Source organism: Cetorhinus maximus, chromosome 3 (genome assembly GCF_964194155.1).
Source record: "Cetorhinus maximus chromosome 3, sCetMax3.hap1.1, whole genome shotgun sequence".
Taxonomy (NCBI): Eukaryota; Metazoa; Chordata; class Chondrichthyes; order Lamniformes; family Cetorhinidae; genus Cetorhinus; species Cetorhinus maximus.
Window position 1 is genome coordinate 40142753 of NC_135881.1, and position 20707 is coordinate 40163459.

At 48.0% G+C, this 20707-nt stretch overlaps 1 protein-coding gene across 4 annotated transcripts in view; it reads right to left on the bottom strand.

Moving 5' to 3' along the window:
* Nucleotides 1-20707, bottom strand: part of LOC144677551 (integrin beta-1-like) — a 148059-nt gene that overhangs the window by 105200 nt on the left and 22152 nt on the right. For all 4 annotated transcript variants that reach the window (XM_078537622.1, XM_078537628.1, XM_078537619.1 and 1 more), the window contains 2 exons: nt 17662-17731; nt 15166-15251 (listed from right to left, as the gene is read on the bottom strand). In XM_078537622.1, the coding sequence (XP_078393748.1) occupies nt 15166-15251; nt 17662-17731 (156 nt within the window). The remainder of the gene's footprint in view (nt 1-15165; nt 15252-17661; nt 17732-20707) is intronic.

Sequence of the window (20707 nt, forward strand, 5' to 3'; positions counted from 1 at the left end):
TCCAATCAAGCTCCGAAGAAACCTCTGAGAGGAATCTGAAGGCACTTTCATTGATGTCCCATCACTGCGCTCACCCATACCCTCCACCAGCGCAGAGACACACACCTCGGTGGGATCTAGCTTTAGAGTAGCCCCGGTTCACAGTCTGATGAGCACGTCGTACTGTCTGATCCACAGCAGGTGGAGGCAGGGACTTCCCAGGTCCCCGGCACTCGGAGGATTGCTGGAGGCCAGAAACTGCTGAGTCCGAGTCAGGTGACGAGCCTCTGGACTCGGTCATGTCACAGATGCTGGAGCTGCAAAGGCAAGCTCGGGAACATCAGGAAGGGATGTCCTCAGATTGCAAGGCACGATGGAGGAGTCCATCCGCCTTCAGGCTGAGGTGATAGCGCCGATTTTGCAACGCACCGAGGTTAACACTGGCAGGATGGCGGCCACCATGGAGACCTTGGTCCAGGACGTCGCTCCTGCACTGCTGCACCGGCTTAACTCCATTGCTGATGCCATAGTTGGCCTCCAACAGTGTGTACGCGAGAGGGGTGCTGGGAAGCTCGATCTCACTCCAGCTACCCCTTCCACTCATGGAGTCAGCAAGGGGCCCTCGGGCGCCCATAGGGAGGAGGATCAGCAGGTGCACGCTCCGGGGCCATCCACCCAGGTGACTTTGGGAGTGACCGGCCCATCCGAATCCCCTCTTCCTGTGACCTCCACAGCTCCAGTTCCACAGGCCGAGGAAGGTGCCACTGCCACACAGCAGGTCCCCGAAAGCAGGCCAGGGTCCTCCAGGTCTCGGCCCTCTAGAGTATGCCCGCCAAAGTCATCACAGACAGGGTGTCACAGTCAGCAGGCTGCCTCCACCTCTGCTCTAGATGGCCAGGGTGCACCAAGACGTAGTGGCAGGGTTAGGAAAGTTAGGTAAAAGTAGTTGCACAGCCTGGCCACGGGTGCTTATCACTTGTACATACTGTTCACTGTTGTCAATAAACCCCTAAGAATGCCTCCCTGCCTATGGCTCCTTGTTCTGATGAGCAGTGTTCTTGTCACTCAGATGTGAAACCTTTCTGCACAAGATATAGGCAGGTGTCTCACTCCAGGGCCTCTTCCCTGTGCTCTGTGCAGCCTTCAGACCACAGTGATGGTCCAGCCTCACACTCCCTGGAAATACTATTGATGTCTGCACCTCGGCGGTGCTGGTCATTGCTGCCAGAGTGTAGTGGGCAGGCGCCACAGAGTTCTCGCATTCTGTCTGTGTGCTCTCAGCAGCTTTAAGGTGGGGCTGGCCCCCATCACACCAGCATCTGTGACCTGTGATGCTGTGCTCCAGCTCCTGAAGGGCTGAGGTGCTGAAGGTGGACCCAGCATCAGGTGCATCTAAAGTTTCATGGCTGCGTCTCTGAGATGGCCCTGATCATGGAGCGTAAGCGAGCTGCCCTCGGCCAGACAGGAGTCAGACATTTTCAGAGGCGAAGTGAAGGTCTATAGAGTGTCCTCGCTCCATGTTGTCATCATCCTCCTGCAATCGAGAGACTATTAGGGCCTCCAATGCATCTCCATGGCAGGAGCATTCTCACAGAGGGTATTGGCGCTGCCATAAGCCAGACTGGATTCAAACTTTCACAGGGAGGGAGGAGGGGAGGGAGGGGAGGGAGGGGGAGGAGGGGGGGGTATCAGGATGCAACTCTTACTTTCTCCCCCTCCTCTTTTACCTTACTCTTGTCCTTTTCCCTTTCAGGTACCCAGAAGCTGCAGTCTGGCCAGGCAGTGCAGGAACACCAGGCAGTCGTGATGAAAAAGCACCATCACTTGATTTCACTCAAGTTTGATAAGTTAACTTTTGTGAGCAATATGACATGATTTTCTTTATAAATTTGGTCCAGAGATGCTGGCCCCCTAATTGAACCTGAAGCATCACGAACACCCCCCACCCCTCCCAACGTCCTTAATAAGGCAGCAAACACAGAGACGGCCAATGAGGAGATTGTCTCCTGGAGGATTGTGCTGCCGGTCTCACTGCCACAAGAATGGGCTCATGACTTCTTCACTTAGCCCAACTTAAGCCAGCTCCACCACACTCCCACTGTCAGAGCAGGCCAGTAATTTCATAGCCACTGTGCGTTTCCTACCTCAGCTTGCTTAACCTTAAAGGAAGCTCCTAGCTGATCACAGTAACAACTGACCTTACAGACAGCAATCACTGAGCTCATTTGTCCTGTTTAAAATGAGTTTGGATTAAATTGCTGAAAAGTGTGCAAGTGCTAACTTTCTGAGCAGCTGTTACTAACTAGCTGGAGTGTCCTAGGTACAATTCAGGCTACAAGCAACAAGGTTGTGTATTAAAGCAAGAAAAAAAGAGTTTGCAGAACGTCACAATGCATTGCCTGTATCAAACAGTGACAATGAAGGTGAATTGTCTCATCCCAGACCCATTAAGCCAGGATCGCCCCAGCTAATTTTGAGAACATCAGGAGGTGTTCAGGAGTGATTTTCTCCTGATAGTAAAAGTGCTGGAAACTCCTAGGTGGCCAAGGTGGTCATGGAGTCTTGAGCTGAAACACCAGTTTAGCCCACCTTTAGTGAAAGACACCATCTTGATAAAGGAGTTGAAGCGAGTGCTAGGAGTGTCTGCCCAGAGGGTCATTAAGACTCAGCCTATGGCTGACAATGAAATTGCCTGCTAAAGAGACTGCATGATATTTTGGTGGCCAGAGCTGCAGTTAACGACCTTTCGTAATAGCGACCAGCTGAACAGGATTAAAGATGTCATTGCTGAGCATCTCGGGCATAACTTAAATCCAGAATCCACTGGAAATTGAAACAGAAAATACTGGAAATACTCAGCGGGTCAGGCAGCATCTACGCAAAGTTGACATTTCGAGCAATGATCTTTCTTCGAAACTGGAAAAAGTTTGAGATTTAAGAGGTTTTTAAGCAAGTACAGAAGCAGGTCTAGGAAGGAGGGGAGGAAAGATATGAAGGCGTATAATAGGATGGAAGACAGAAGAGATTAAAGGGCAAAAGGAATGATGGTGCAAGGTAAAAGTAATGTAACACTAAAGAAACAAAAGATGGGTCTAAAGGAGATGTAAATAGCATCAGCGGAATCATTACCAACAGCGTCGCTCTAGAAAATTGGGTGCAGTGGTTATGATCTCAATGACCATCTCCAACAAGAGAAAACCAAACCATCACCTTCAATGGCATTACCATTGCTGAATTCCCCCACTATCAACATCCTGGGGTTACCATTGGCCAAAACCTGAACTGAACTAGCTATATAAATACTGCGGCTACAAGAGCAAATCAGAGGCTAGGAATCCTGCTGCGAGTAACTCACCTCCTGACACCCCAAAGCCTGTCCACAATTTACAAGGTACAAGTCAGAAGTGTGATGGAATATTCTCCACTTGCTTAAATGAATGCAGCTCCAACAACACTAAAGAAGCTTGACACCATCCAGGACAAAGCAGCCCTCTTGATTGCCACCCCATCCGCAAACATTCACTCCTTCCACCACCAACACACAGCGGCAGCAGTGTGTACCATCTATAGGAGGCATTGCAAGAACTCACCGAGGCTCCTTAGACTGCACCTTCTAAGCCCACAACCACTACCATCTAGAAGGACAAGGGCAGCAGACACATGGGAACACTACCAACTGGAAGTTCCCCTCCAAACCATCCTGACTTGGTAATATATCACCTTCACCGTCGCTGGGTCAAAATCCTGGAACTCCCTCCTTAACAGCACTGTGGGTGTATCTACACCACATGGACTGCAGCGGTTCAAGAAGGCAGCTCACTATACATTCTCAAGGGCAATTACGGATGGGCAATAAATGCTGGCCCAGCTAGTGAATCCCACATCCCATGAATGAATAAAAATAAGTTGTACCATTGAACAGAGTAATAATCAAGAAATTATTGGAAATTGTAACAAAGGCAATGTATGAATTGTGGGGGACTTTAGTCTTCATATAGACTGGGGCAATCAAATTGACCAGAGTGGTCTAGAAGATGAGTTTGTAGAATTTTTTTGTGACAGTTATTTGGAGCAACACATTGTAGAACCGACTAGGGATAAAGCTTTCTTAGATCTGGTATTGTGTACTGAAGCAGAGTTAATTGGGAATGTCATAGTTAAAGATCCACTGGGAAACAGTGATCATTATACCCTCGAATTCCTTGCTAAATTTGAAAGTGACATACTCCAATCACAAACAAGAATATTAAGTTTAAACAAAGCCAATTACATAGGTATGAGGGGAGGACTGGCTAAGGTTAATTGGGTAAATAGACTAAAAGATACGGAGGTAAATGAACAGTGGGAATAATTTAAGGAAACAATTCAAAATCTTCTACAAAAATACATTCCACTGAAAAACAAAAACCCAGTAAGAAAAAGCCATCCATGACTCACTCAAGAAGTTAAGGTTTTAGATTTTTAAAATTTGAAACTAAGGTTTAAGAGAGGTAGCTTGCAATGTCGCAAAGTCTGAGGATTGGGAATGTTTTAGAAACCAGCAAAGGACCACCAAAAAATTGATAAAAAGGGAAAATATAGAATATGAGAGTAAACTAGCCTCAAATATAAAAACAGATTGTAAGAGCTTATATAAGTATATAAAAAGGAAGAGAGCAGCTAAAGTAAATGTTGGCCCCTTAGATGCAGAGGCAGGATAAATTATCATGGGGAATGAGGAAATAGCAAAAGCATTAAACAAACATTTTTTGTGACTGTCTTCACAGTGGAAAACACAAGTTCCACACCAGAAATACACAGTAACTTAGGGGCCAAAAAGAGTGAGGAAATTAATATCAGCAGAGAAAAAGTATTGTCGAAACTTAAGGAACTAAAATCCAACAAATTGCCGGGACCTGATGGCCTACAGCGTGGGGTTCCAAAATAGATAGCTACAGAGATAGTGGATGTGCTGGCTATGATTTTCCAAAATTCCTTAGATTCAAGAATAGTCCCATTAGATTGGAGTTGACACATGTTACACCACTTTTCAAGAAGGTAGAGAGAAAACAGTGAACTATAGACCAATTTGCCTAACATCAGTTGTTGGGAGAATGCTGGAATCTATTATTAAGGAAGTCTTAACAATGCACTTAAAAAAGCACATAATGATTAGAACAAGTCAATATGGTTTTACTAAAGGTAATTCTGTTTAACAAATTTATTAGTTTTTTGAGGATGTAACTAGTAGGGTAGATAAAGGGGAACCAGTATATGTAGTTCACCAGATTTCCAAAAAGCATTTGATAAGGTGCCACACAAAAGGTTAATATGCAAGCTAAGGGCTATTATTATATAATTAGCATGGATAGAAGATTAGTTAACGGACAGGGAACAGAGTGTGAACATAAATCGGGCCTTTTCAAGCTGACAGGCAGTGAATTGTGGAGTGCCGCAAGGACCAGTGTTGGGGCTTCAGCTACTTAAAATCTATATTAATGACTTTGATGAAGAGGAAGAGAGTAATGTATCAAAGTTTGCTAATGATACCAAGTTGGGTGGAAAAGTAAGTGTGGGGCGTGCACAGAGAGGCTGCAAAGAGTTATAGACAGGTTAAGTGAGTGGGCAACAAGATGGCAGATGGAGTATAATATAAAGGAGTGTGAAGTTATTCACTTTGTTCATAAGAATGGGAAAGCAGCATGTTTTAAAAGGTGTGAAACTTGTAAGCGTTGATGTCTAAAGACACTTGGGTGTGCTTGTACAAGGAATGCAGAAAATTAGCATGTAGGTGCAGCAAGCAGTTAGAAAGGCAAGTGGCATGTTGGCTTTTATTGCAAGGGGATTGGAGTTCAAGAATACAGAAGTGTTGCTGCGATTGTACAGGGTCTTAGTGAGACCACATCTGGAATACTGTGTGCAGTTTTGGTCTCCACATTTAGGAAAGGATATACTTTCATTGGAGGCGGCACAGCAAAGGTTCACTAAATTGGTCCCTGGAATGAGGGTGTTGTACTATGATGAGAGGCCAAGTAAATTGGGTTCACGTTCTCTGGAGTTTAGAAGAATGAGAGGCGATCTCATTGAAACCTTCAAAATTCTGAAGGGGCTGGATAGAGTAGATGATGGGAGATTGTTTCCATTGGTCGAGCAATCTAAAACATAGGGGCATAGTCTCAGGATAGGGGGCCAATAATTTAGGACTGAGTTGAGGAGAAATTACTTCACTCAAAGGGTTGTGAGTATTTGGCATTCCCACCCAGAGGATTGTGGATGATCTGTCATTAAATAAATTTAAGACTGGGATAGACAGATTTTTGGTCTCTCAGGGAATTAAGAGATATGTGGAGCATGCGGAAAATGGAGCTGAAGCTCAATATCAGCCATGATCATATTAAAAGCGGAGCAGGCTCGATGGGTCATATGCTCCACTCATGCTCCTATTTTTTGTGTTCTTCTGGATGATAGCCTATCCCAAGGTCCAGCAACCTAGTAGTCAAGGAAGGAAAGGGAAATTTGGAGATGGTCCAGGTGAAGGCAAGGGAAGGATGGAAATTGGAAGCAAAGTTGATGAAATTTTCCAGTTCAGGGTGAAATGACACCAATACAATCATTAATATATTGGAGAAAGAGGTGTGGGAGGGGACTTGAGAAGGACTGGTAAAACAATGTTCCACATAGCCCCTGAAAAGGCAGTCATATATCTAGGACCCACATGGGTTGCCATAGCACCACCTTTTATTTGAAGAAAGTGAATGGAGTCAAAGGAGAAGTTGTTCAATGTGAGGACAAGTTCAGCCAGGTGGATGTTGGTGGATGTGGATGGGGACTGTCAGGGCCTCTGTTCAGGGGTGAAGTGGAGAGTCCTCAGGCTGTCCTGGTAAGGGTGGAGGTGTTGATGGATGACCAGACACAGATTGAGTGAATCACTTTGTGTAACACCTCCATTCAGTCCACAAGCACAACCTCAAGCTTCCAGTTGTCTGCCATTTTAAATCTCTGCCCCACTCCCACTCTGCCCTCTCCATCCTCAGTCTCCTACAATGTTCCAGTGAAGCTCAATGTAAGTTCGAGGAACCATACCTCATCTTTCAGTTGTGCGCTTTGCTACTTTCCAGACTTAACACTGAGTTCAACAATTTCACGCCATAACCACTGCCCAAAATTTTTCGGACAGCAGCTGTTAGTAACGGTTCTGCTATTGCCATTTACATCTCCTGTGGACTCATCTTTTATTTCTGCCATTCCTTTTTTTCCTTGCACCAACATCCTTTTTGTCATTTAATCACTTGTCTTCCCCCTCATCATAGACCTTCCCTTTTGTTCTTTCCTCCCTATCGCTGCATCGTACTTATTTAAAACTTGCTACATCTCTAACATTTCCCAGTTCTGATCATTGACTTGAAACAAAGCTGTTTCTCTGTCCACAGATGATGCCTGATCTGCTGAGTATTTCTAGCATTTTCTGTTTTTAGTTCAGCTTTTATTGTTCACTTGCTGTTGAAGATCGACTGACGACAATGTGTTTGAAGAGGACTATTGAGACACACCGGGAGAGTTTCTGGGTCGTTTTGTGAAGACATCACCAACCTTCAATCAACATTGTTCCCGGAAATTCCCTGAGGACTTCACCTAAAAAGAGCACGTACCCTGCTACTCTACATTATTGTTGGAATTACCAGGACAAAGAGTGTGCTTCATCATGGGAATCTTGCTTGCGGTCTCCCTTGGGCTGGAAAGGAACGGGAAGAGGACATGAGACCAGGCAGAGCAACATCAGCAGCTGCAAGAGAGAGGGATGGGGTGGGGTGCAGTGGGGTGAGCTGCTTCCCCACTGCAGGTACAAGACATCCCTCCTCTTCTGGACCTCCTGCAATACCACCTCCATGCAACATCTGAGAGGATATGTGCATTTGCACTCGATCCCTGAGCCATCGTGAAACGTTCTGTTGTGTGGCAGCTGGTATTCTCCACAATTTCAGTGGAAGCAGATGCATGGAGGCTACACATACTCCAGGAAAATTGCTTCTAATCAGCACTTGAGTACGAAACACGCAGTAATCATTTTAGCACCTCCAGGCACATTTAACGCATGGTTGTCAATGAACTGCAATATTGCAGACTAAAACTAGATCCAAGCCTTCCAGGGCAAGATTAACATAGAAGTCCATGGTTGCAAACACCCTTTTAGGGCATGGTACCTGCAGAGAGAGAGAGGCCTTATTAGCATAGCACCCATTTAGTGCTTGTTTTCACCCCCTTCTCCAAAATAACCTCCACTTTCTCTAATACCACATTAGAAGGGGTAGAAGTGGGTGGCAAGTTTTACTGGCAGAGCTAATGGTAAATCGCCTATCATTGGGGACTTGGAGAGATTAGGACAAAATGCTATAGTGGAATGTCAGCCAGCTATGCCTGGATAGGAAGCCAGACCTAACGAAGGGGAACTCGCTCATCTCAAGTATGGAGTTGGTCAGATTGGAAATGCTGGGCGGAATTGTCCATGCCCGCTGGCGTTGGGCGTGTTCGGTGGTGAGAGGCCAAAAATTGGTTTCACCGCATCGTAAAACCAGTTTGCAATCGTCTGCTCCGCCCACTGATGGCAAGCCACGTTTCCGGCTGTCGGACATCAGGAACCTCAGTGTAATATACCTACATATCATTATAAGCCGAGGACACCGGAATCGTAACCTTCCCCCCACCCCTCACCCCCACCCCCGCTGGATCATCCTCCGATGCCAACGTGTTTCACAACAGCATATAAAGGGCGTGCACTTGGTGGGCTGCACTTTGATGGGAACTTGGAAGTGAGTACACAGCAACATTACGGAGGTTGAGGAGCACGGTGGGGGGGAGGGCTGCCCTGGGGTAGAAGGTAGCTCACAAGCACGTGGTGGGGTGGGGGCGGTGATGTGGTTGAGGGAGGCAGCCACGCATTAGGGAAACCTTGTATAAAGTGACCATTCCTCTGCAGCTGAGGCAGTTCAGCCACAGTCACATTGATAATTTGGAGTCAGGCCTGTGTCTTCTCTGCCCACTCAAGCAACGCAGAGGCAACAAAGTGCCACCAAACGCTCCAGAGCTTTTCACCCCTCGGGCACAGACTGCAAAGTAAATAAGCATTTTAGCGGACTGCAGAACAGTTGAATGACTGGGCACATTGTACAATCTCCTTGCGAAAGTTGGCTATGGAGCAGTCACTGGTGGAGATGCTCACAGCCCCTTGCAATGTCATCATCCCAGTTTGGACCAGTCTCCCCCATGGTTCAAGCTAACAGTGCAGCCTTGCAGCGCAGGTTAGGAGAATGCCTGTGCCTGAGCTGAGAGCACAGCATGCAGTCCAGTGGGCAAAGCTGCCACCAATCGGTCAGGTGCAGTGGGGCGGAGGTGGATGGGGTTTCGGGCAGCCACACAGCGCACTAATCTCTGGCCATCCAAGCGGTGGCCAACACTCTCCGGGATGTGCTAAGGGGCCTTTAGACTTGACCAGAACAGGTTCTTAGTACATCCATGCTAACCCATGTGTCTCTCTCTTTCATCCTGCAGGAGGAGTCCATCAGGACCATGGAGCCTAGTAAACTAGCTGTATGCCTCATTTCTTACAGAGAGCAAAGACGATAGAGAAGAGAGCGACTGAGGCGCCTGGCTCCACGGGGTGGGGAGCAGCAGCCTCTGGAAGAAGGGGAGGCTGGGGCTCCTGCACACACCACCGAAGAGCCACAGTGAGCCATCATTGGTCGCCGCCTAGCTAGACCCAGGGTCTATAGATGCTGCCTTTCACTCCTGCAGATGACCGAGAACCAGTGTCGCTGAAGACTGCGCATGTCTAGGGAATTGGTTTGTTACATCTGCGAACTACTACAGGATTTGGTGCCACAGGGATATGGAGGGCATCCACTGCCAGTGGCTGTGAAAGTGACCGTGGCACTTAATTTCTATGCCAGTGGCTTCTTTCAGGGCTCCACAGGTGACCTCTGTGGGATCTCACAAGCCTCCACCCACAAATGCATCCATAAGGCCACGGATGCCATCTCCGCGAGGGCACACAATTTTGTGCATTTTGCCCAGGACCAAGAGGGCCAGGATGCAAGAACGATTGGATTCGCCCAGATCTCGGGTTTTGCACAGGTGCAGGGTGCGATTGACTGCACTCACCTGGTGCTCACATCTCGGTTGCAACACGTGGTCAACCATGTCAACTGCAAGGTCTTCCATTCATGGAATGTTCAGCTGGTGTACGACCACCACAAACACATTATACAGGTCTGCGCATGGTTTCCAGGGAGTGTCCACAACTCCTACATTGTCAGTCGATCACAGATCCCTGACATCTTCCACAGCCGTAGAAGCTGCAGGGATGGCTCCTCGGGGACAAGGGCTACCTGCAGAGGCTGTGGCTGATGACACCGGTGCTGCGGCCTCAGACTGCAGCAGAGCGACGGTATAATGAGGCTCATGCTGCAACTCACAACTTGGTGGAGCAAACCATCGGGATGCTGAAGATGAGGCTCCAATGCCTGAACCGGTCTGGTGGAGCTCTGCAATACGGTCTACAGAGGGTGTCACGCATCATTGTCGTCTGTCGCGCCATTTACAACCTGGCACTGCAATGGGGAGAGAAGCTGGCTGAGGAGGAGATGGAGGAGCTAGAGGTCTCCTCCAATGAGGAGGAGGCCGATGGGAGTGAGGGTGAGGAGGTCCTCAAAGGCGTGATGACAACGATGAGGGCCTCACACTGGCCAATCAAGGCAGATGTGCTCGGGAGGTCCTCGTGGCTGCTAGATTTGTGGGGAATGATGATGACATGCAGTGAGGAGACACCATAGATCCTCACATTGCCTCTATGAACATTTGACTCCAGTCTGGCTTATGGCAGTGCAAATACCCTCTGTGATATTGCTCCTTTCATGGAGACGCAGTGCAGGCCCCAATAGTTGTTAGATTCCAGGAGGATGATGACAACGTGCCGTGAGGACACTCCATAGATCTTCACATTGCTTCTAAGAATATCTGACTCCTGTCTGGCTGAGGGCAGCTCGCTTGCGCTCTGTGATCAGGGTCATATCATAGAGACGCAAACATGAAACTTATATCCTTTGACTGCCTTCAGCACCTGAGCCCTTCAGGAGCACAGAATCACTGGTCACAGATGCTGAAGAGGTGGGGGCTAGCCCCATCTTAAAGGTGCTGAGCGTACACAGAGAGAATGACAGTAATCTGTAATGGCCGCCCACAACATACTGGCAGCAATGACCAGCACTGCTGAGGTGCAGGCATCAGTAATGTGTCCAGGGAGTGTGAGGCTGGACAATCACTTTGATCTGAAGGCTGCACAAAGAAGAGGGAAGAGGCCCTGGACTGAGACACCTGCCTTTATCTTGTGCAGAAAATTTTCACATCTGAGTGACACAAACACTGCTCATCAGAACAAGGAGCCATAGGCAGGGAGACATTCTTGGGAGTTTATTGAGAACAGTGAACAGTGTGTACAAGTGATTAACACCCGTGCCCAGACTGTGTAACTACATCTTCTTAGCCTTCCTAACCCTGCTGCTATGTCTTTGTGTTCCCCGGCCATCCACAGCAGAGGTGGAGGCAGCCTGCTGACTGCTACGCCCTGTCTGTGATGACCTTGATTGAGGTCCTCTGGAGGGCCGAGACCTGGAGGGCACCAGCCTACTTTCAGTGTCCTGCTGTGTGGCAGTGGCACCCTCCTCAGCCTGTGGAGCTGGAGCTGCTGGGATTACAGGAAGTGTGGATTCCGATGGGCCGGACACTCCCAGAGTCACCTGGGTGGATGGCCCCGGGGGGTGGTGCACCTGCATATCCTCCTCCCTATGGGTGCCCAAGGGCCCCTGGCTGACTCCTTGAGGAGAAGGGGTAGCTGGGGTGAGATCGAGCTGCCCTGCACCCCTCTCGCATACAAATTGTTGGAGGCCAACTATGGCATCAGCGATGGAGTTCAGCCCGCAAAGCAGTGGAGGAGCGATCTCCAAAGTCTCCATGGTGGCTGCCAACCTACCAACGCTGGTAGGTTGCACTGGCATGCCGGCGCTATCACCTCAGACTGATGGTGGACGGACTCCTCCATCGTGCCTTGCAATCTGAGGAGTGCAGCAGACATCCCTCCCTGATGTTCCTGAGCTTGCCTTTGTAGCTCCAGTAACTGTGACATGATCGAGTCCAGAGGCTTGTCATCTGACTCGGGATCAGCAAACTTCTGGCCCCCAGCAGTCCTCCAAGTGCTGGATGCCTGGGAAGTCCCCGCCGCCGCCTACTGCAGATCAGACAGTGCGATGTGCTCACCAGATTGTGATCCCAATGGTACTGTAAAGCTAGGTCCCACCAAGATGTGTGTCCCTGTGCTGGTGGAGGGTGTGGGTGAGCGCTGCGATGGGACTTCAAGGAGGATGCCTCCAGATTCCTCTTCAGAGGTTTCTTCGGGGCTTGATTGGAGGCCCTGGGTCATGGACTCTCTTTCCAGATATACCTGCGGAAGCAAGGAGAGAGAATTAGTACATGGCAGTGGCCTGTGAAAGAGGACACATCATTCACGGCATATTTGTCTGATGGATGTTGCACTGCTGGATCCTCACTTGTTAGAGCAGCGTCAACTTCACTGTCAGCACAGGACCGGTCCAGTTAGACACCGATCAACTGGATGGCTCTGCTTTCAACATCCGTGAGGACCTTGATTTCAGACATTTCTCCGCCAGTCTGCAATCTCTCCCACTAGTAGTGTGCCAGCTTGTCCTGCATGAATAGAGATGGAGAGAGTGTAAACAGGACATTTGCCAGGCCGGATGATAAGTATGCCTGGCATGTGTGGGTGGTGAGTTTACCCGTGGACGGGATGAGGACAATGAAGGTGTGTGTGAGAGAGTGAATGGTGATGTCCCTTGAACTGGCAATGAGTGAGGGCCCTGTCGATGTGTGATAGGTTTGTGAGTGTGAGAGTGATGAGAAGAGTGACTTACCTTGGCAGAACAGAGGAGATCGTTCATTCTCTTGGGGCACTGGGTGGCTGTCCTCTTTTGAAAAGCATTGGCACTGACCACCACTGGCACCGCCTTGCAAGTCAGATTAGTGAGGTTGCTGCCCATCCTGCGGCCAGAGCGGGGGTACAGGACATCACGGCGAGCCTCCACTGTGTCCAAAAGGCGCTCGAGAGACGCGTAATTGAACCTAGGGGCTGCAAGTCTTCTCGCCTTTCAGGGCCATGTTTTCTTTGCAGCAGTCGTGGGCTGGGAGCACACGGCTGGACGTTAAATATGGTGCTCAGCGTGCTGAAGCAGGGAGGTGAGGGCATGGTGGGTGAATGAGAGCCCGCCTGCCATGGAAACTGTGTGTTTCCCAGAAATGCATAATTAATGCGGCAGGTTTGGGACAATACGGCATGAAAAGCTGCCATTACAGCTGGCGGGTAAAATGACCACCGCACTGAGCACAAATCTGGGAGGATTTTGCCCTCTGATTGGGAAGAATTAAGGGAGCCTGTTAATAGTTAGAGTCTGGCCTTTTTAAAATTATTGTCCTTGTTCTTGAAGGCAGGGAGAGTTGGGCAGAATTTTCACCTCAGCGGACGGGCGCACACCCAACCCGCTCAAACGTGGAATGACGTGGGTTGACGTCAGTCGAACGTCCCAACGTCAACGCGCAGTCACGCAATAGTTCGGTCGGCAGGCGCCCGCGGGAATCGGCAGCACACCTGCCAACAATTAAAAGGCCTGTTAAGGCCATTAAAATCTCAATCAACTTAAATTTTTCGCCGCCCATCCGACCTTACGGTTGACAGGCAGGTAAAAAGGCCAAGCGGCCTTTGCTTTTTTTTTGGAAACCTCATCCAATGGCAGGATGAGGTTTCCTATACCAAATTTAAAAAAATAAAATTTTTAAAAATTTAATTTATAACGTGTCCCTACTCATGTGACAGAGTCACATGAGGGAACATGTTTTATAACTTCATTAAAGTCTTTATTTGTAATTTTTAAAACTCTTCATCAAGCTCTCACTTGCGCGCTCTCGCGAAGTTCCCCGCTCGCCGTCCTCCCCCGTCCGCACAGGCAGTGCTGAGCACTGCCACTCACATTTCACGCTGGGCGAGCCTTAATTGGCTGGCCAAGGTGAAATCACGGTCCAGCCCCAATCGCGAGTGGCGGTTGGCTTCCCGGCCACCCCGCCCCCCACCCCCTGCCGAGCCCACCTGACAAGGGCAAAGTTCTGCCCATAGTGGCATAATGGTAAAGTCACTGGACTAATCCAGAGGCACAGGCAAATGCTCTGGGGACGCAGGTCCAAATCCCACCACAACAGCTCAACCACAACATGACTGGCTCCTAACTGCCCTCTGAAATGGCCTAGCAAGCCACTCAATTCAAGGGCAATTAGGGTGGGCCACGAATGCTGGCCTTGTCAGTGATGCCCAAATTGCATGAAAGAATGAAGAAGGAAAAAGTAATTCTAAAGTTAGTTGAATCAAGGTGAGATTACATGACATCAATTAGTCTTTCCATCCACTTGTCTGTAAATATGGCAGCTTTAATGGCTCTTATGTGGCTTTGTCTCACTAAAATGTTTCAGTCTGTCTCTGGAAAGAATGGAGAATTGTGTGCAAAATGCACAATATCGAATTCAGATCACAAGGGGGTCCTATTGTTGCAGCCCAGCTTAGATATTGAGCATTAGAGGCACACTTTTGACTGAAGACTGTTTACAGAAGCACCTTTGTTCCAGAGGGAATATCTTGTAACGGTACCAATGTTTTCTCAAACTTTGGCAGTCATCAAAAACCCACAGTCTGATCAAAATACATGCAGCATGTACACTATACACTTGGGTATACTGAGAATTCATTTTTAAAAATTATTTCCCTAGATGGACAAGCTGAGAAGAAGTGTAACAGTAATTTTACATGCACCTTTATCGCAACCCAAAGTAGCCTTAGTTATCAGTGCCATTATCCAGAATGGCTTACAAGTTGCTCCATATTGTATCTCTACTAATGGGGCTGTTCAAAGGATTATTTTTTTTTTAATGTCAGTTTGTAGTAGTGGAACTTAGGACATGTGTTATACATGCTTCTGAAAGCAGCATCATAATCCACTTCCATGGTGTCCTTTATATCGAAAATATTGGGTTGAGGAAGTTCAGACAACAGCGATAAGTGGAACTATTCTATTTTCATCGGCAAAACCATTGTTAACTTACAGCTTTTGTGCACCATCCACAATGTTTTCCAACTTGTATACATTCCTCACATGATTTTGCATTGGCTTTTATACATTCACTGGGACCTGTAATAAGAAACAGAGGATCACTGTAATATGTTTGCAATAATTTATGTTTTTAACTTTACAGGAAAATTTCTCCAAAATTAACATTTTAAGCCAGATTAAATCAAAACAGTTCCTGTGATTGACTAAAACTACATACAGCCAGGATTGGTTAATACTGGATATGGCCAGGAATGTCTTAAATTGTCCACTGTAAGCACCTCGGGATCAAAAATCCATGGGTCAGTGATTTACACCAATGTGACCCTGCTTGAGTATGCAGTATCAGCCGGAAGAGTACCTCAGTAACATCTACGATGGGTCCTAGTGTCACTAGCAGTGCTTCTAAAGGCACCTGCCATCTTCAGGATGTTGAAAATTGTGACGTAGGTGCCTGGGATAGGTGGGGTATAAGGGTCCACCTTTGGAAATCTCCTGACTGTGCCCTCAGTGACCCCTTATGATTCTATTTTGATTTTCCAAATCTTTCTCACTGGGGGCCACGCCATGGCTTAGGTTTAGGCCCCTGTGGTGGGACCCACAACCTTCACTGAAAATGTTAATATTCTCAGTACGCTACCAACTTTAGCAGAGGAGAATTAAAGAGTGAGACTGAAAGAAAAATTTAGGGAAGTTAAAAATAATCTCATCCTCTGACAAACAACTGAGTTTCAATCTTAAAGTGGTTATAGGTTAATGATAAAGTGTGAAAAATATCATTTTGTGACGGTTTAGATAAAGTCCACCATTGAACACTATGAAGTAGATTATCAGTAATTGCTACTGCATCCACCACAGGCCCCTGACAATTGATGAGATACCCCTCCCTATTGAAGAATATAAACTCAAGTGACTTACAACACTGTAAGTTCACCACATTTCTAAGCTAGGCTTCTAGTAACTTGAGCCATCATAAAAATAGAAGCATCATTTAGGAAATGTGGGGCAATTTTTGACGTGCGTTTGAACATCTTAAATGAGAACTGGCATTTATATAGAACCTTATCACAACCACAGGACATCCAAAGCACTTGACAGTCAATTAATTACTTTTGAAGTTTAGTCACTAATGTTCTGTAGTCGAATATGGCAAAAGTCTACTTCAGTGATGTAGATAGATTGAAGAAGCTGGGTCTATTTCCCTTGGAGAAGAGAAGGTTGAGAGGAGATGTGATAGAGCTATTCGAAATCCTGAGGGGCCTGGACAGAGTAGATAAGAATAAACTGTTCCAATTAGTGGAACAAGAGGAGGGCCAGACTTAAGGCAATTGACAAAAGAAGCAATGGCGACATGAGGGATAATCTTTTCATGCAGCGAGTGGTTAGGATCTGGAATGCACTGCCTGATGGTGTGGTGGATGCAGGTTCAACTGAGGCATTCAAAAGGGAATTGGTTAATTATCTGAAAAGGAAGAATGTACAGGTTTACAGGTGGGGGAATGACTAGGCAAACTGTTCCAACAGAGAGCCTGCGCAGACACGACGGGCCGAATGGCCTGTTTCAGTGCTGTAAAAATTCGGTGATCCTGTGAATTCCCACTGCAATGAGCCAGTAAATCAATTTTGGTTTTAGTGTTTGAAGGATAATTTCTGGTAAAGCCACCAAGGGGTGAATTTTACAGGGGATGGGGGTGGTGGGGTGGGGCGTTATTGCTCCCACCACAGATAGAAAACTTTATAAAAGGCCTCGCCACAGCAATACAGTGGTGAGCCTTCCCCTCAGTGGAAGAAAGTCCCACCCTCAAGAGCTGCCGGCCAATGTCTTGCAGCACCTGTAGTGGGCGCTGCTAGGACTGCTGACAGTCCCACGAAGAAGACAGCATTGGTACCGGGGTGAGGCCAGTCTGGGGGTTTTGGGCGGGGAGGGATCGGACATCCTAGGATAGGAGGAGAGGGGGGTTTGGGGCAGTTGGGTTTTAGAGGCCAGGAAGAGGCACAAAGAGGGGTATCATCTTGGGGTTGGGTTGCCCCCATCCGCACAAGGCACCCCTCCAAAGGAGGTGCCCCCCTTTCTTCATGCCTTTTCATCTTTCCACTCTCGATCACCTACCTCTGCCAACTGTATGAAGGTGTGGGCAGCATAATATTCAGGTCAATTAGGTTGTTAACAAACTCAATTGCACATTAATGATTCTTTTAAAAACTGCAGGCAGGCTGCCAATTTCTGCACCCACCCGACTTTCTTATTATGGTAAACCAGCATGTTGACATTGGTCCCCTTGATCTTACTCAAATAATGTCCAGACTGCAATTTAATCTGCATCACATCCCTGACAATGCAGCATTGAAGTTACCAACCTGAAATATGTGCTCAAGTTTTGCTTTGAGGTTAAATTAGCCTGACTTAGAGGCACAAGTGCTACACTGACTCAAGCCTCCACTTGTGGGTTAAATGTTCAGGAATAAATCATGTTAGTTTAAAAGGCGTTACCTGAGTGAGCTAGACTCTGCCACATGCAGCAACAAATCAGCATTGCGTTTAGGATATACTTTAAACCCATCTGAAAGAAAAAAAACAGTTCTGATATTATACATCCAATGGTATAATACCATCCTTGCATCATTACAGCATATAAGACTTCAGTTTTAGAAATAGCGCAAGTTTTAATAGATAGTACTTGACTTGAATATTCAAAATTGTTCCATGGATTCTATTTGCCCTTCAGTATGTTATTAGGAAAAAAAACTTCAATTAATTTTATAAATTTAGCAATAACCAAATATGATCATAAATAATCTGTTCTGGTGTTTGTAGCTCCACTTTTTTCCGCAATGTCTTAAAACCATTTCCCCCGCCACAGCCTCTCACATTTCTTAAGAATTCAAGGCCCAAAACTACCAAGGCATCAGCACAAAATGTGCCTGTTAAAACATTGGCCAAAATTTTCCGTTTGGCGGGAGGAGCAGGAGCGGGCGCAGGCGGGCGCGGACCCGACCGGCGCCCGCAATCGAGGCCACGCTGCCATTTTGCGCGGGCAGGCCAATTGAGGCCCGCCCAGCGCATTTCCAACTCCCGTGGATAGCGGGAGTGTGCAGGTTGCGGCGGGCGTCTATAGACCGCAGGGTCCAATGGCAACCCTGCAGTCTGTTTAAAGGAAGGCCTGGCAGCCTCCTGTAGGCTGTTCGCTATGACCACCTGGAGATCCAACCACAGAGGGTCTGCTCAGCAGGGCAATCTGGAGGGAAGGGCAAGAGGAGCAGGCCAGATTGCAGGGTCTGCCACAGGAGCAGGGCAGGCTGTAGGGTAGGCCAGCGGGAGGCCAATGCGTCCCTCACTTTTCTGATGACTGCCTTGCTGCCCTCCTCGAGGAGGTGGCAGTGCGGCAGGAGGTGCTGGTTCCCCAGGATAGGAGGAGGAGGCCCCCCCACATGATGAAGTGTGCCTGGGAGGAGGTGGCGGAGGCGCTGAGCTCCCGTGATGTGGTGCGGCGCACCTGAATCCAGTGCCGTAAGCGCTTCAACAATTTGTTGTGCTCTGGCAGGGTGAGTACCATGTTGGCATTGGGCATTTAACCCAGCAGGTAGCTTTACCCTCTGAGGCCACCACCCCCCCAAACCCCCCCCGAAGTCTTACTGTCATGACTGCACGGTATCATGTTGGGCATTTGTCGCACACTGGGTGGGCAAGCAGATAGTGCCCATGCTTACATCAGCCTGAGTGGTTCATGAGGAGATGAGTTCTTCCCCACACCATGTGTTGCTCTTAGTCTCACATGACTAATCTGGGGGCAACCTGAAGGAGATGCAGCTAGGCGCATACTCAGAACTCCAACACATGTCCTATTCAGGGTGATGAGATTGTCAAAGGGGAGCCTCGAGGTCACGTGGCCAAGAGCCATCTGCTGCCCTTGACACTGCACGTAGTTGCGCCTCCTTGCTATAGGAGCAAAGACCGTGTGTTTCTTAAAGTGATGGACGCAAGGTGGCCGTTGGGGGGAGGGTTGGGATCAGTTGTACTATATGTTTGTGGCTGATCAGCAGTAGCGTGGAGAGGAGGCACTGGAGGCCTGATATGGGCCACAGTGGTTGGGGTGTGGCGTGCGCGTGCAGAATCCATGTGCAAATTGCCGCAATGAATTGTCTTCTCTGTTTTTCAGGAGAAAAATGCTCACAATGTCTCTGAGCGTTTGTGGACTGGAGGCAGCCAGGCCCAGTTGCTGATTTTGAGCTGTTTCGAGCAGGAGGCCCTGGAGCTTGAGAGATGCCATGCGCCCAGGTCCACAGGTGCCGGTGAGGCTGGGGTGGAGCGGCCAGGTATTTGAGGTCCACAGTGACATTTGAGGTGTTTGAGGTCCATAATGGGTCTTCCCACTATCCAAAGCACTGATGATTGTTTGAATCGTTATTGTAGCAACATTATTCATTCACAGACTGATAGAGTCAGATGTGTGGGTCATAGACAAAGGTCACTCAGCCCTTCGAAGATGTGCATGTCAAGCACCTTCCAAAACCTCCTTATCCCATTTCCCACCACTATCCCCATGGCCTTGTGTGCCATGGCATCGCAACTGCACATCCAAATACTTATTACATGTTGGGATGGTTTCTGCATCCACCACCCTTTCAGGCAGTGCTTCCCACATTACTGTGTGCAAGAGTTCCTCATCACCCTCACCTGTCAACCTCATGCCCCTTACCTTAAATCTACACCACCAGGTTACTCATCCCTCCGCCAAGGGAAAAAGTTCCTTTCTGTTGACCCCATATATGGCCCTCATAATGTTATAAAGTTCAATAATGTCACCCCTCAATCTCCTCTGCTCCAGGGGAAATAACCCCAGTCTATGCTATGTCTCTTCATAACTCCAACTCTCCAGCCCAGCCAGCATCCTGGTCAGCAACCTCTGCACTCTCTCCACTGCAATCACATCCCTCCCATGAAGTGCATTTCACAACTGTACGCAGAACTACAGCTGTGGCCTCGGCAGCATTTTCTGCACTTGGAACATGACCTCCCTGTCCCTATATTCTATTCCTTGGCTAATACAGGCAAGTATGGCATTTACCTTCTTAAACGCCGTATGTACCTGTCCTGCTACCTTAACAGGCCTGTCGACATGCCCAGAAATGTCCCTCTGATCCTTCTTACTTCCCATGGTCCTACCATTCATCGTGTATTCCCGTGCCTTATTTCTCCTGACCAAGTGCATCACCTCACATTTATACACATAACATTCCATTTGACATTCCTTAGGCTGTCTGACCAGCCTGTCTGTATCCACCTGTAATGTTTGTGGCTCCTCCTTACTATTTGCCACTCCACCAATATTCGTCTCCATAGGTTCTGGAAGGTTGAGCGCATAATGAGCCGGGGGGAAAGGGATGAAGTGTGTCACTGCGTGGACGCTAACTGATCCACTGTCCTTGTTGTTATTCAGCATCATCAGAGCCTGTCGACCAGGGTCGATTGCAGATGCCCCCTCTCACACCTGAGGGCCCTCAACTGTCACCTGCGTCACATGTAGCACCTGTAAACA